Source organism: Charadrius vociferus, unplaced genomic scaffold (assembly GCF_000708025.1).
Source record: "Charadrius vociferus isolate BGI_N301 unplaced genomic scaffold, ASM70802v2 scaffold136, whole genome shotgun sequence".
Taxonomy (NCBI): Eukaryota; Metazoa; Chordata; class Aves; order Charadriiformes; family Charadriidae; genus Charadrius; species Charadrius vociferus.
The window spans coordinates 2,376,241-2,392,227 of NW_009648960.1; the positions used below are offsets into that span (position 1 = coordinate 2,376,241).

At 37.6% G+C, this 15,987-nt stretch overlaps 1 protein-coding gene across 1 annotated transcript in view; it reads right to left on the bottom strand.

Moving 5' to 3' along the window:
* SPAG16 (sperm associated antigen 16) overlaps positions 1-15,987 on the bottom strand; it is a 326,638-nt gene that overhangs the window by 289,278 nt on the left and 21,373 nt on the right. The window contains 2 exon segments of the mRNA XM_009887597.1: positions 6,131-6,278; positions 13,237-13,306. Coding sequence (XP_009885899.1) covers positions 6,131-6,278; positions 13,237-13,306 — 218 coding nt within the window.

Here is a 15,987-nt window from a genome sequence, read left to right on the forward strand (position 1 = left end):
TTTTTCTTAAATTAAATATGATTTCAGTAGGTCCCTTTTCCAGGAAATCAAAGAATTTGCATATAAAAAATAGCAATTTTATTAGCAGCAGTTTTTGCAAAAGATTATAGCAAGAGTGAGGTTCACAGTCTTACACAAGACAGGCTATTATTCTAAAAATCTGTCACTATTTACACTCAACTACAGAAAGAAATATATGAATATGCAAAGCATATCTACAATTAGAATTAGGATCAAATGCATCTTACTTTCCAACATTCTTCTGTATTTGTTTTCAGTCTCGGGGGCCTGTTATATTATTATTCTTAGCAGCATGTAATGAATCAAAATAAGCAATGTTCTTTAGCACACAGAAACCCTTTGGATGCTCTGCAAGGTAATTTTATCAAGGACTAATGCCTTCAAATATCAAACAATATTTCTAGCAATGCACGTGTTTGGGTGTCTTGATTTAACAAAGCCACAATGATGGATGGAAAATTACATCTATGTTGTCTTCTATAATTTTTTTCTTACAGATGTATGACTTTTTGTTTTATATACAGCTTTATTTGTAGCTAATATTCTTAAACATTTTCTTTTTTTCGCTATGCAGGTCTGTCATTTAAAAACACATGTTCAGGCAAAGCCTAAAACTAAAGCCACCATCACATGATGTATTATATACAGAATATCCCACACAAATGAAAACAAAAGCATAGATTTAATCTAAAAGGCTTTTTCTTTTTACCATTTTTCAAGTCTACAGTAGTTTTTTTTAAAAAAGAGTATTGTCTAACAAAATATGTAATCCCTTTAAATTAAATTCAATCAAAATCAACTAAAGAACACTTTTTAGCTTGCATCCAATTAATCTTGGATCATATTCTGGACATTTGAGTAACAGAAGGTTAATTCTGTAAGTAGAAGCAAAGACGCATCATATTTTAAAGATAACATATTCTTTGCTACTTAATACCTGCTATCACCACAATAACGCCCAGCTCCCACTGTGTATCTGATGACAGTCCCACCAGACAAGAAGCTGTGTACTTGTTCTAGAGCTACGGTCATGCTCATCAGCTCACAAATACACACTTGCTGGCTGGCATATCTTCTGAATGCTTTCCCACCTGCAGGCACTAAGGTGAGTCTTTCAGTTTTCCCCGGTCATCAAGTTGAACGGGAATTATAAAAACTTATTTTGATATTGCTGTTCTTTAATAGAAAGTTAGAAGTGGCTTGCTATTTTAGAGCAAGGCAGAAAGTTTCTTCCCTTAAGTCCAATGGCGGGGGGGAATCAAACTAATAATGACAGCTAGATAACTAAACAGATCCTTCTGCTGGTCAATCAGTCCATCTTGTTTCCCAAGGGGACAAGTGCACCTATGTTATTCCACAGAAAAACCTATCTATACTATTCCAGTAACATAAACCCCTTAAGCAATCTATTCCAGTGCTTCACTACATTTACTACCATAAATTTTGTTTGATACATAATCTGAATCTTTCTTGTTGGATTTCTACTTTATTATTTCTTGTTTTAACAGGTTGTTTTGTTGGGTTTTTTAAACAGATTTCTTTTAGATTTTAAGAATGTATCCTGTCTCCCCTTAGTGTTCTTTTCTGTAGACCACGCAAATTCTCTTTTCACCTTTTCTTTGACAGTCTAGTTTCATAGCCTTCTCACCATTCTTATTGCTCTATTGTAGATGCTCCACTTGTCTCCTGAAGAGCTGTGATTAAACTGAACACAATACTGCAACCAAAGCTACATGCCAACTGAACAAAGCAAGAATATTCTACATCCTCCATACAACATTCCTGTTTTACACTGCAGTATGGTGTTCAGCTATTCTGCAATATCATTTGTTGTTTTATACAACAAACCCTAGAGCCTATTCTAAGTAAAAGTTATTTGATCAACTGTTTCTTATCTTCTTGTTCTGCATTTGTACATTTGATATTTTTTCAAAGGTACAGTGTCGTACCTTTTCTTACATTGCATGTTATTTCTTTAGATCAATTCCCCAATAGGTCAAGTTTTGAATTGTACTCCTGTCCTCAATTGCGTTTGCAGTTCCACCCCCACCAAACCCAGTTCACTTGGTCTGCAAATTTAGTCAGGATATTTTCTGTTCCATTTTTCAGATCATTAATGACAACATATCCCAGCAAAAGCCTATCCAATATATCTGCAAATTTCCAATCCGTTTTCCATTAGTTTAGGAAAGTTTCCGTCAGGCCAGATTTCATTTCATTTGAAATACAGACATTGTATTTTCTTTTCCCTTCTCTAGACTGTGGTCTTATATCTTCGTAACAAGTATTAATTTTCCTAGCTATCTGTCTGGAGTTTTACTATACCAGTGAAGGACTGTAGAAATAAGTATTCCCAGTATTATCTGTCAGTTATCTCCTCTCTACTGAACATCTAATCAGTGCATTCTTCGTAACCTTACTACAAACATAGAATGACTGCCTATTTCATTTACGACCCTTCCTAACTATTTTGAACCTCATCTTTCCAATTCTGTCCAAATATGCCTGTGCTCATCTATATTCAAGCTCAATAATCTAAGTAATTATTTGGTTTTAGCTTCCCTTCTGTTTGGGAGCACAGAACCAGTAGCTCTTTAAATTTGTACGCTTTCTTCCATAGAACTGAGGAGAAACTTGTGTTTTATGCATGCATACATGTGATATTTTGACCCAAAGTCTTATTAATTACAAAAGCTATGTTTGTATGATTAACGGATTTTACTTTTGTATTTTTTTTTTAAATATACCATTGGCCATGATTTCAAAATCTGTTCCACAGAAACACATGACTCTTCAACTCCAGAAATGTCCAATGCACCACTTGATAAAGTTTTACACCAAATAAAACTTCAGAAAATGAAATAGAGTCGTAATACATTATATGTGGAAACAGAATTTACTGAACATAAAGAAGCTGCAATCACCCTGCTAATAACTAACAAAAGCAATCAAACATAGACTGTACTCTGAGGAACCTGAGAGAATAAAAATATAAAAATAGGAAAAGTATATTTCAACAGGCTAATGAAAATCACATTATTAAAGGTTCTCTACATTTTTAATGACCTGTGTGTGCATTTTAATTAATTTAAATGTTTAAAGCAGTACTCTATGCACATTTTTAATCTAAGATTATTTATGCTATTGATACTGCCTTATTAAGGGCTAGATGTGTAAACAGTTTAGCCTAATTGCCTGTTACTGTATAATTTCATTGAGTCTTGTAACAAAGATTTTAAAATCAAGATAATACATTCTCTCTCGGAAAAATTCCAGTTGCTTTTTCCCTGTTTCAGTGATAAACTTCATATCAAAAGGACCTTAAGTTTTAAATTACGTGTCAGCTTTTACAGGATATTACAACACAATATATGCCTGTCCTTGAAGAAAGTGTTCTAGCTCAGCTATGAGTCATATTTGCACCTACTTAAAAGTAAGCACAGGCATTTGTTAGATCACTATTTAGCTACAAGACACAGAAAAGATTTTAAATCATTTATCACCACCATAGTTCACTCCTATGTAACATTACAGTTAATACAAACATTTATAATTTTGTCTCAAGGATACAATTCCATTACAATATATTTGCTTTTTCCTGAACATGATATAATCCAGATGCCTAAATTTTAAAATTGGATAAACAGTTCACTCTAAACTTTCGTAAGTTTCAAATGTTCACTTACATATACTGAGAAGAGCTAAACAACTATTGACAGTTAATTTTACCTAATTTCCCATATTTTCTGGTTTCTTTTTCTCTATTTTGTCATAAATGCACTGTTTGAATATAGGATTTTTAATTCCATTTATTTCTTTTATATATTCCTCACCTAAGCTCCATGGAACTGACCAATTTATGTTCTCACTTTTACTTCATTTGTGATATAAAGAGAATTTAAATGAAGTGTAATCTTAATCTGAGTAACATGTAAATCAATTTTACACCACCACCACCTCTAAAAGAAAAATTTAAAGTGTTATTTTAATTATTGTAAATGACAATAAGACTATTATTTATGGAAGTTTTCAATAAAGACATTGCCATACTGAATCACTGTAAGAAAGAATGTGAGTCACATAAGACATGGCAGTATTTAAAAGATCTTTTGATATAGGTGAAAGGAGATGAGGCACCACACAAGTTTGATTCCAAATAACACATAAAATACCTGAGGAAGGCAAGGCACTCATTTATACCTAATCCTTTTGACTGGAACAAATACTCAGACAACTAAACTGTTGAGTAAGAATGCACTATTTTAAAAAAATAACTTAGATTAGAACTTCAGTTCAATAAGTGTGCACTACAGGACAGAGTTCTGTGAGTATCTTTGTTTAAAAGACAATTTTAACTCACCCCTTTACCCTCTACAGACTCATCATTCCCTCTGCCATTTATTTCTAACAGCCTAAAAAATAAGACAATTCACATGCAGCATCTAAGGTAGTATCCTTTGTTAGGGGAAAGGAAATATTTAGAAATAATAGATCCAGGAAATTTGAAGTGAAATAAAGGTATTGTTCCGTTATTGGAAAAGATGTTAGTCTCACACCTAAAGTTTTTATTATGGCTAAGCAATAATCTAAATCTAGTACATTCAAACATCCCCACATTTTCTGATGTCTTATTTCTGGAGCTACTCCAGTTTTCTAATCCATTGATTAAATAAAGACATCAGGGCCTCTGGTAGGACTCATTTGGGAAACATAAGATCTGCAGAAACACAGATGCTTGCCAGAACAGTCAACTAACAGTGCTCATGAATTTCAAAGAACAAGAGCAAGCAAGACAGGCATACTACTTGCGTAAAGTTTATATATTCTGGGGGTGAAACGTAACTCCACTGAAGTTTACTATAAAAATCCTGATGACTTCAGTAGAAACAAGAACAAAAAATAAGATTTCATAAGCCAAGAAATACTCACCTGTTCACAAGTTAAAATAAGAAAAAGAGATACCTATAAGAGTCTATAAGATGGAAGTTTCTAACCACTGAATGAAGAACAGGGAAAGTGGAGATGGACTGACTGGCAGGTCCCTCGGTAATTAGTCAGGTGGGGAGACAATACAGAGAATTATTTCCAATATGTGGTGAGAAGTGTTTTATAAAGCAACATAATATATATTTTTTTTAATTTATTTGGAGGTTCAGTAGAATGGGAAGGGACGAAAACAGAAACAAAATGGTATGTTTGTCAGAGGAGAGGTCACTGCCATTATCAGACAGAAGAAATGCCCTTGCAAAAACAGATAAAAACATACAAAAAAAAAATCACCATGGACATATTCCTGTGGAAACAGGGAAAGGAAAGACTGAAGGTGATTCTCACTACATCAACCTAAACTAAAGCTTTTTTTTCTTCTCAAAAAACACAGTTTAAGCTCTAACTGTGGTTCTCAAACAAAAATAAGCCAGTGTTAGTGTTAAGAGCTTAAAAATTTTAGATATTGGAATGTTTTGGAAAAATAAAAAGCACTGTTACATAGTAACAAAATGCAACCTCAATAAATAAACCAAGTAGAATAAAGCAAGCAAAAAAACAAATTCAACAATAAAAAAAAATTTCAATCAGGAATTAATTTTGATTTTGCACAACTTCCAAACTGAAAGAGCAACACACCTTTGGCATATTCAAGCTTTCATTGACTATTAAGCAATCACCAATTTTTTTGCCCTTAGCTTCCCAGATATGACACCTTTTAGATGCAGCTCAAACAGACAGGTTGAAATGCTTGAAAAGTTTGCAAGCACTACAGAATAGGTCAGAATTTCTCCAGTTACAAAAGAAACATAACAGAGCAACAATCATTTATAGCCAGTGCTCTTCCTCTGCAGGGCGATTATATCAGACAGTCGAAAAGTAGCTTGCTAGCTTCAACTAATCTAAGTTCCTATTATTCCCTGAAAAATCAGTTGCGATAGAAACGCATATTAAAAATAAAAAAGCTATTACCTACCTGTCCTATTTACTTTTACTAAGCATTTGTCTCTACATGACAGACTTCTTTCAGTCATGTTGGACAACTGTTTTTCACCAGAGCTTAGTAAAAGTTTAAAGCGTACTTTGGATTAGATACTGAGGAACTGCAAAGAATGCTGCATACCTTGGATATCTCTTGCCTATCTTCTTTGCATCTTTGACTGGATCACATGAAGCACTTTCAGTACCAAAGATTTTTTGCTGCCTGGCTTCCTGAAGAGCTTTCTGGGTAGGACCTTCCAACCCTTTCTTCCTTTGGCATTCATGGCCTGCTATAAAATAAAACCAACAAAAATATTATCATCTGAATGCATTTTTACTTACTCTTCTGGAAAATATCTCTTCACTTAATATTAGCTAGACATGTGAAATTCTAAAAGAAATACCACTTTAAATAAAAATGTATTCAGGTTACTGTGCCATCCACACAAAGTATTCCAAGACTACATATAACTCTGCTCCACAAATTATTTTAGTGTGATCTATTTCAGCTTTCCTAATGGTACCCTGGATTTTGCCCCCAAAATGCAGCAATGATTTTGAAACTTTCAGTACATGAGAGAGTCACAGTAGAATGGATGTAATTCTTCATTTCCCTCAGAGCCCAAACAAACATCTCACTGCATCCTGTCCAGTATCTACCACCAATGCATTATTCTGATTTACAGCCTGCATTCCCTTTTCATAGAATGGTTAGAGTTGGAAGGGACCTTGAAGATCATCTAGTTCCAACCCCCCTGCAGGGAGGGCACCTTCCACTAGACCAAGTCGCTCAAAGCCCCATCCAACCTGGATGAGGAACCATATAACACATATGGAATATTGTACAATGCACCTGCCATGACCTGGCAGAAAGGATACTATTCTCTGACAGTCTTTGTATAGACAGCTTACACATAAACGAATACAGTCCCTTGTGATGCCTGTATCTTGTTGCAATTCCCTGTAGTATGTACATGGGTCTACAGGAAAAAGAATGGCACACTGAATTCCAATGGGATTTGGGCACTTGCATCCCTGCACTTTGAAAAAATCTCAGATTGAAAAACACATCATACAGCTAAAATCCAGACTAAAATAAATTTACTTCACACTATGCATTTCTAAATGCTTGCTCTTGTAAAATAGCTTTAAGACCTTGACACAAAAATGCAAATTTTCTGATTTAAAGGGGAAAATTTCTGATTTAAAGGGGAAAATTCACCCTCTCCACTCTTGAGGCAAAAAAGCAGATCAAGCAAACACAAAACCTTCCTGTATACCCAATGTGAGTAAAACTATAACCGATAAAAAGAACTATTCCTGGTCTAACAAAATGTCTGTATCCTCACTGCTTTAAAAGTTAAAGCTACTGTCCCAGATATCCTGAATAATAACTTTCTTTGAGGAATGGTATACAGCAAAATTGGTTTATATGTCAAATACTTTCACTCGGTAACTGCTACCCGCTAACATGTTGCTCACAGAGTACTTGGTTTGTTGGTGCTTTTGAAATACATATACTTATAAACCAAGAGAGTTATGACAGTTGAAGGGCTTAAGTCAGTAACCATTGAAAAGAAGAAAGTACAAATTCTAAAGAACTATTACAATTGAACTAAGATGTCAAAAGCCTGTGTTTACAGATTTTCTATTCGGATTGCATTGAAGACAGAATAGGGACAACCACGTTTAAGTACTTTAACTGGTGCATTTTAGATTTCTTTTTGCATGACCTTCTAACAGCAATTACATCAGATCAAGGAAAGGAAAAGCACAGTTAACAGTCTTAGCAATGAGTTAATTCAACCATGAGTAAAGAAACTCATTGAGTTCAACTTCTGAATGTAATTGGGTAATAAATAAGCAGCTGTTGTTTTTAGAAAATACAAGAAATGTACTAAGCAAGTAGAGGTTTTACAACATGTTTTTAGAACCAGCTGTTATAGCAGCATTCACTTAAGTTTATAAGCAAGCCACAACCAACATTGCTTAATTCCTTCAGGCAAAAGTGGTCTTTTTTCAGAGCACCACTTAACACTGTGTCTTGATCCATAAGGGTGTAAGCGCTCTGTAAATACACACCAATAACCTAAATAAAAAAATCAGTTATTTCTCTTTGATAATTAGATCCCTCTATGTGTGATCTTGCAACCACATCAGGGAGGACAACATTTAAAACAAAAACAAAACCAGTTTTTAATGCAAATCTTCTTACATAAAACATCCAATCCTTTTTAAAAATAAACTGAACTCAAAATACAACTTTTCTTTCAGAGGTGGCTTCTGAGTGAGCGTAGCAGGGAAATAGTCTACAAGAGGACCAAGTCCTAATCCTAACTGTTATCAAGTTCCTGTTAAACTATTAAATGTCCTTCATATAAACCTTAAACAAGCAAGGTAAGTAAACAGGAAATATAAACTTAAACTTCTAATAATTTTTAAGACACCTGAAGAAAACATTCTCTTGAAGGATTTGTGTACAAAGCACTGTTTGCAAAGCTAAACAGAAGTCTGGCAGTGGGATAGCAAAAAACCCTAACAAATAAATTACACACTCTATATTGTGGATACTAACCTTTTCAATTGTTTGAAATGCATCAGACTGAAAGCTGCTATGTCAAATGCCTAAGTAATAAGTCCAGAATAGCTGTCCTAAAATTAACGTTAACTACTGGGGTTTTTTTTTCTACCTAGCCACCAGACACAAATTTAAAATGCAAACTCATTGTGAATACTATGAAGCTTCCTTTTGTTCTTCATTACACAGGATATGAACCCTCAAAAAAACCAAAAAACAACTATAAACCACAAACCACCAAACAAAAAAACAAACCCACAATTGATTGGATGTGCAGGACCTCATTGCCGCTATTCAAAACCTCAAAGGAGCAGCGACAGGCAATCTCCCGCTGCTGAGAAGAGCCATTCTCATTCCTTCATGCTCTGCACTGCAGTGAAAGCAGACAGCTGTCCAGAAAAGGCACCTTAACTTGGCAAATGATAACTTGCCAATCTGAATGTTCAATATTTTATAATTACAGTGTACCAATGTTCTAATGCATGAAAGTCAGTCCTGAAGAGATGGCAACTGAGAAAGTGCAGCTGTAGGTCTCCATACAGCAGAGATTTGCAAGTCCAACAGCACTGGTTCCTTCCAAACCAAGAACTTAAATTTAGAGAAAAGTGCAGCAAACGTTTCTCCAGTATCTACGCACTGCTTGCTTCTCAAGGTTGTATTTATACTGTCTCAGAAATAATTCAAGAGGCAACAGAACATGACCATCTCTCAAGAGGGCAGCAGAAAGTATCTGAATAAGAAACAATATCACCCACTAAGACACGAGTATGACCTACAGAGGGCAATAAAAATTATGTGACACTAGAGGACAAAGCACTGGAAAGAAATGAAGTGAAATATCACTTAATTTATGATACACAGGGTATGAAGCAAATTAGGGCTTGTACAAGCACGTGGGTGGCTGATGAGCTTAGTAATTTGTGTTGTAGACTAAGTGATATTTTTTATTATTTTATTTATTTATAAAGTGCCCCCCTGCTTGTCAATTTTTTGGTATTATAAATTGCTCTCAAGATTTTTGAAGAATAAACAAGTACTGTGAACAACCAGAGAGTGTATTTTTAGAATTGCTCAAACAACAAGTATGTGAAACATGGAGACACAGATGGGGCATCTATACTGTAAAACACTGGCATGTAAGAAGAACCCACACTATATATCCCCCAAGCCAGAGTATAATGAAAAGTTGAAAGCTATATGCACTAAACTAACATCAAATAAAAAGCCTGTTCTCTACCTCCCTATCTGAAGTGGGATGAAAATAAGCACTGTGCTCTTTAGTGGTGCAGAGGTTTATACTTTTAATTGTAACAAGATTTAAAGGCTATAGCAGAGCATATCCAGTCAATACAGCCACAGAAAGGTATTTTGGGGGCCTGAAATGTGCCTTGCCGAGGAGTATGATACTAATTCATACAAAAAAGGCACCAGAATCCAAAACCAGAAAGATACTGTGAAGACTAAAGAGGCTCACCGCCAGTACTTCAGTATTCCACCATGTCAACATATCTGAAGTCTATATTTACAGAATCTATTAGTTTAGTAGCTATTTGTTTGTATACAGAATTAAAATCATAGCTTAGTTTATACTGGGTAAGATTACAGAACCCGTCCAGGTTCTTCCAGAAGTGATAGCAGCTAATATATTAGTTTAGTAGCTATTTGTATATGGAATTAAAATCATAGCTTAGTTTACACTGGGTAAGATTGCAGAACCCATCCAGGTTCTTCCAGAAGTGATAGCAGCTATGTTCTTAACAGAACAGTAGCTTCGAAAAGTAGAGTGTGCTCCAAGAGACTCCTCAGCTATTTAAGCCTCCCACTGCTGCATGGAAACAAAAACCTGAGCTAAGATGAGGGGCAGCTTTCAGGGGATCAGACCTCAGTCCAGTCCTCATAGCAATTCACAAGAATTTAGGAGACCAACTGCTTCAATCTACATTAGATAGAATATGAAGGAAAAAAATTAAACCAAGTGTGCTATGCTCATAATGGGCAGATAGTAGCAAAGATCTGGATGATAGCTGAAATGTCTGCATTAATAGTAAATTAACATCTTAATAGTCAAGGAAGTGCTTGGTATCCTCTTCACTCAACAACAAATCCGAAAAGAAACAAAAAAAGTTTGTGGCTACTAGCCTTCTTCTCAGCCTTGTCTTTTCTACAGGAATTTTATACAATGGAAGTAACTCCATGAATGTGGGAACTAAAGAAGCATGACTGTCAAAGGCTGGGGTAACTCAGTGGCTATTTACCTGGGGCATATTAGCAGAGAAAAAGGAAGTTTAGTCCTTTAACACACCAGAGAAAAAAAAAACCAAAAGAAACAGATATAAAAAATGTCCTAATTGCACTAACTGCTTCACCTCAAAGTTGTATAATATTTGATACCTGATCACCTATGCAACTGAGAAATTTGGAGTTCTCTAATGTCAAATAAACTACAATCTCTGATTGAAGTTCTGCTCATGACTAAGGCAGGTGCAACATCCCCTTCTCAAGTGAATATTCTGTTGTCAAAGAAGGTAGAGCTCACTGTGTCCCTGATTCATTATCCCATTTATTTTCAGGAGTCTTTTAGAAATCTGGTTTAATTTAAGACTTAGCTAATGTCAAATGTAGCTGAAATTGGAAAATAGGTTCAAAATTATTAGTAGGAGAGATGCTCGCAAAGAATGTAATAGCATGGGCCTCATTTACTGAGGAAGCCAGAGGTGCTAGGTTATTTTCCTGATGGAGTTAGAAAAATAATTTAATAATTATGCATTTACTCAAAACACCAGAGAAATAATATCATACCATACTGTATGGTACGACACTATTTCTCTGGTGTGGATAAAGATATTATTCCAGCAGGACTTACATAACCTTAGCAAACTCCTGTAAAAATGCGACATGCTAAAATAAGAGGCTGGATTTCATAACACCAGTGTTTTCCAAACGTTTCCAGATGACCATCTGTACTTTCCTATAGTGAGGTGAAAAAGAACACTTTTGTGAAAAAAAAAAAAAAAAAAGTGTTACAGGGTAAAATAAAATCAGACACAAAATACATTTCTACGACAAAGTCATAGGATGGTTTGGGTTGGAAGGGACCTTGAAGATCATCTAGTTCTAACCCCCCTGCCATGGGTAGGGACACCTCCCACTAGAACTGGTTGCTCAAAGCCCCATCCAACCTGTACACTTCCAGGGATGGGGCACCCACAATTTCCCTGGGCAACCTGTTCCAATGTCTCACCACCCTCACGGTGAAAAATTTCTTTCTAATATCTAATCTAAATCTACCCTCTTTTGGTTTAAAACCATTACCCGTCATCCTATCACTACACTCCCTGATAAAGGGTCCTTTTCTACCTTTCCTGGAGGCTCCCTTTAGCTGCTGGAAGGATGCTATAAGGTCTTCCCGGAGCCTTCTCTTCTCCCGGCTGAACCACCCCAACTCTCTCAGCCTGTCCTCATAGGAGAGGTGCTCCATCCCTCTGATCATCTTCATGGCCCTCTTCTGGACTCGCTCCAACGGGTTCATGTCCTCCTTAGATTGGGGACCCTAGAGCTGGATGCAGTACTCCAGGTGGCGTCTCACCAGAGCAGTGTAGAGGGGCAGAACCACCTCCCTCGACCTGCTGGATGCATTTCTTTTGATGCAGCGCAGGATATGGTTGGCTTCCTGGGTTGGGAGCATGCATTGCTGGGTCATGTTGAGCTTCTCATCAACCAACATTCTGTGAACACCCCTCAAGTCCTTCTCCTCAGGGCTGCTCTCAATCCATTCTCCACCCAGCCTGTGTATGTGCTTGGGATTGCCCTGACCCACGTGCAGGATCTTGCACTTGGCCTTGTTGAACTTCATGAGGTTCACACAGGCCCACCTCTCAAGCTTGTCCAGGTCCCTCTGAATGGCACCCCTTTCCCGCCAGCACGTTGACTGCACCACACAGCTTGGTGTCATCGGCAAACTTGCTGAGGGTGAACTCAATCCCACTGTCCATGTTGACAACAAAGATGGTAAATAGTACCGGTCCCAGTACCAATCCCTGAGGAACGCCACTCATCACTGGTTGCCACTTGGACATCAAGCCATTGACTGTAATTCTTTGAGTATGGCCATCCAGCGAATTCCTCATCCACTGAGTTGTCCACTGTCAAATCCATGTGTCTCCAATTTAGAGACAAGGATGTCATGCAGGACTGCGTCAAATGCCTTGCACAAGTCCAGGTAGATGATGTCAGTTGCTCTTCCCTTATCCACCAATTCTGTAACACCAATTCTTGCTGAGGGTGAACTCAGTCCTACTGTCCATGTCGCCAAAGATGTGAAACAGCACTGGTCCCAGTACCAGCCCCCCAAGAATGCCACTCATCACTAGTCTCCACTCGGCTCAAGGCCCAAGTGGAGACCAATGACAAGTGGCTTTTTTTCAGGAGTCTGTAAAGTCCTTCCATAATTACTCACATTTTCCATATTGCTATGAGCAGTCTCAGTGTCCTTCATGGGTGCATTTTAGAATAAATATTCAAATGATAAAATTGCTGGTCTGTCACCATGACAGCTAATAAAATGTTTATAGTGCCCGTATTTTTGATTTACTGTTACACCAGACTTTTAAACGCATCACAAAAACAAAAAAAACATAACCAGTCTGAGCTTGGTGATGGGAATATTTTACCTTTTGTCACAGGAATTTGAGTAGCACATCCAGACTCTAAATTTTGTAATGTGGCTTGCAAACCTGTAACCTAATTTTGAAAAGGGGAGAGAACAAGAAGAGATATTATGAAAACACATTGGTATTGAACTGTTCACAACACACAGCATTTATATCTGCCTATTTAAGTAATACATTCCATCTATAATTTTTTACTTTTCTGATTATTGCCTATAAATTATAAACATTACTCCTAATTTGAGATTTTGGAACGGCCCAATGAAACAATGCAATAAAACATGAGCCATTCAGAATATTTAAAAATATTTTTATAGCTCTATTAAAACAATGAAGACATGTAAAATACTACAGATATTACTGCATCATCAACTTCTAACCACTGCTATCACTGCACTGATCTTTAACTTAATGGCATAGTATGACATACAAATTTGTCACAAGAAAATGCCACAAAATATGGTGTTATGTGTTACAAAAAAGTCATCACTCCAGAATACTTATTGTTCATAACCACATAGGTCTTACGTATGTTCCAGATATTTCATAGCATTGGAACTGTTCTATGCTTTGTAATCCTGATAACTGTACATGCACATTAACCTTTTTTTTTTTTCTTTAGAACATTTTCTTTTACTTCTGAAATGTCAAACATGTAATCCTCAGGTTTTAAAAAGTAAGCTATCAGGCGATCTGAGAAAAACTGGAGGCAGAGGAATGGAGGAAACAAGAGATGAGGTCTATTAGAAGAAAGTACAAGCATGGTAAATTCCTTTCATGTTACCCACATATACTTGATGCTACTGCTGAGATGCAATGCATTTTGGGAGCCCCCCCCTCCTTTTTTTTTCCCCCTCCTCTGTTTTGAACAAACAATCTATCGGTAAAACACATGCAAGATAATTTTTTGTTCTTTCATCTATCTTATCTGTGCTTGTAACAGTTCCTGCTAAAGGGGCAGAATAACATGTATACAAACCCATACATCAGATAAGATTATAGGAGTAAAACACCGCTCTATTATTCCACTCACAAGACAGAAAAACTGCGTCTGATATCTTAATGTATTTTTTCCTAAACTAGTAGGTCATTCCTGGATATATTTAGGAAAAAATAAAATAGTAAACAGTAATAAAGAAAATTAAAATAACAGATTTCTAAAGGCACAGATGGAAGCATACGAATCTGTGGAAATATCACACCTTTCCTCAAGTTGCTGACACTGAAAGCATAACAGGGTCTGCACGTTGCTGCCTCACACGGAGCAGCACTGAGCAAGTACAGAGTGAGAACTCCTACTTTGTGGCACTAACTCTATGCAAATGCACACAGCACGCGGAATAAACAGGAGTCAGAGATATGGGCATGCCTGCAGGGCTATGGTCTTACCGCATCGCAGAGAAGTTGTGGGATGGCTCCTATGACTGGAGTGTTGGAATGGAAGGATACAGGCTCTTCAGGAAGGACAAGCAAGGGAGACGAGGAGTGGGTGTCACCCTTTATGTCAAGGGCTAGCTGGAGTGCATGGAGTTCTGTCTGGGAATGGATGAGGAGCCATCTGACAGTTCACAGGTCAAGATTAAAGGGAGGGCAGGGGGAGGTGATGTTACAGCAGGGCCACAGGCCATCCGACCAGGAAGACCAAGCGAATGAGGCCCTCTACAGACAGGAGCAGCCTCATGTTCACAAGCCCTGGTCCTCATGGTGGATGGACTTCAACCACCCTGATACCTGTTGGAGGGACAACACATCAGGGCATAAGCAATCCAGGAAGTTCCTGGAATGCATCAATGATAACTTCGTTCTACAAGTAACTGAGGAGCCAACGAGGAGAAGAGCCATGCTGGACCTTGTTCTCACCAACAAGGAGGTAGGGAATGTCAAGCTCAAGGGCAGCCTTGGTTGCAGTGACCATGAAATGGTGGAGTTCAAGATCCTTAGGACAGCAAGGAGGGCACACAGTAAGCTTGCTACCCTAGACTTCAGAAGAGCAGACTTTGGCCTCTTCAGGCATCTGCTTGGTAGAGTACCAGGGATAAAGCCCTGGAGGGAAGAGGGGCCCAAGAAAGCTGGTTAGTATTCAACAATAACCTCCTCCAAGCTCAGAAGCCATGCTCCCACCAAAGAGGAAGTAAGGCAAAAATACCAGGAGTCCTGCATGAATGAACAAGGAGCTCTTGGACAAACTCAAACAGAAGAAGGAAGCCTACAAAAGGTGGAAGCAAGGATAAGTAGCCTGGGAGGAACACTGAGAAATTGTCTAAACAGCCAGGGATCAGGTTAGGAAAACTAGAGCCCAGACAGTTAAATCTGGCCAGGGACATCAAGGGCAACAAGAAAAGCTTCTACAGGCACATCAGTGATAAAAGGCACACTAGGGAAGATGTGGGGTGTCTCCAGAAGAAAACAGAAGACCTGGTCACCCAGGACACAGACAAGGCTAAGGTACTCAACAACTCTTTTGTCTCGGTCTTCACCAGCAAGCGCTCTAGTCACACTGCCCAAGTCACAGAAGGCAAAGGCAGGGACTGGGAGAATGAAGAACTGCCCATTGTAGGAGAAGATCAGGTTTGAGACCGTGCAAGAAACCTGAAGGTGCACAAGTCCATGGGACCTGATGAGATCCATCCGTGGTTCCTGAGGGAACTGGCAGATAATGTTGCCAACCCACTATCCGTCGTATTTGAGAAGTCATGGCAGTCTGGTTAAGTTCCCACTGACTGGAAAAGGGGAAACATAACCCCCATTTTTAAA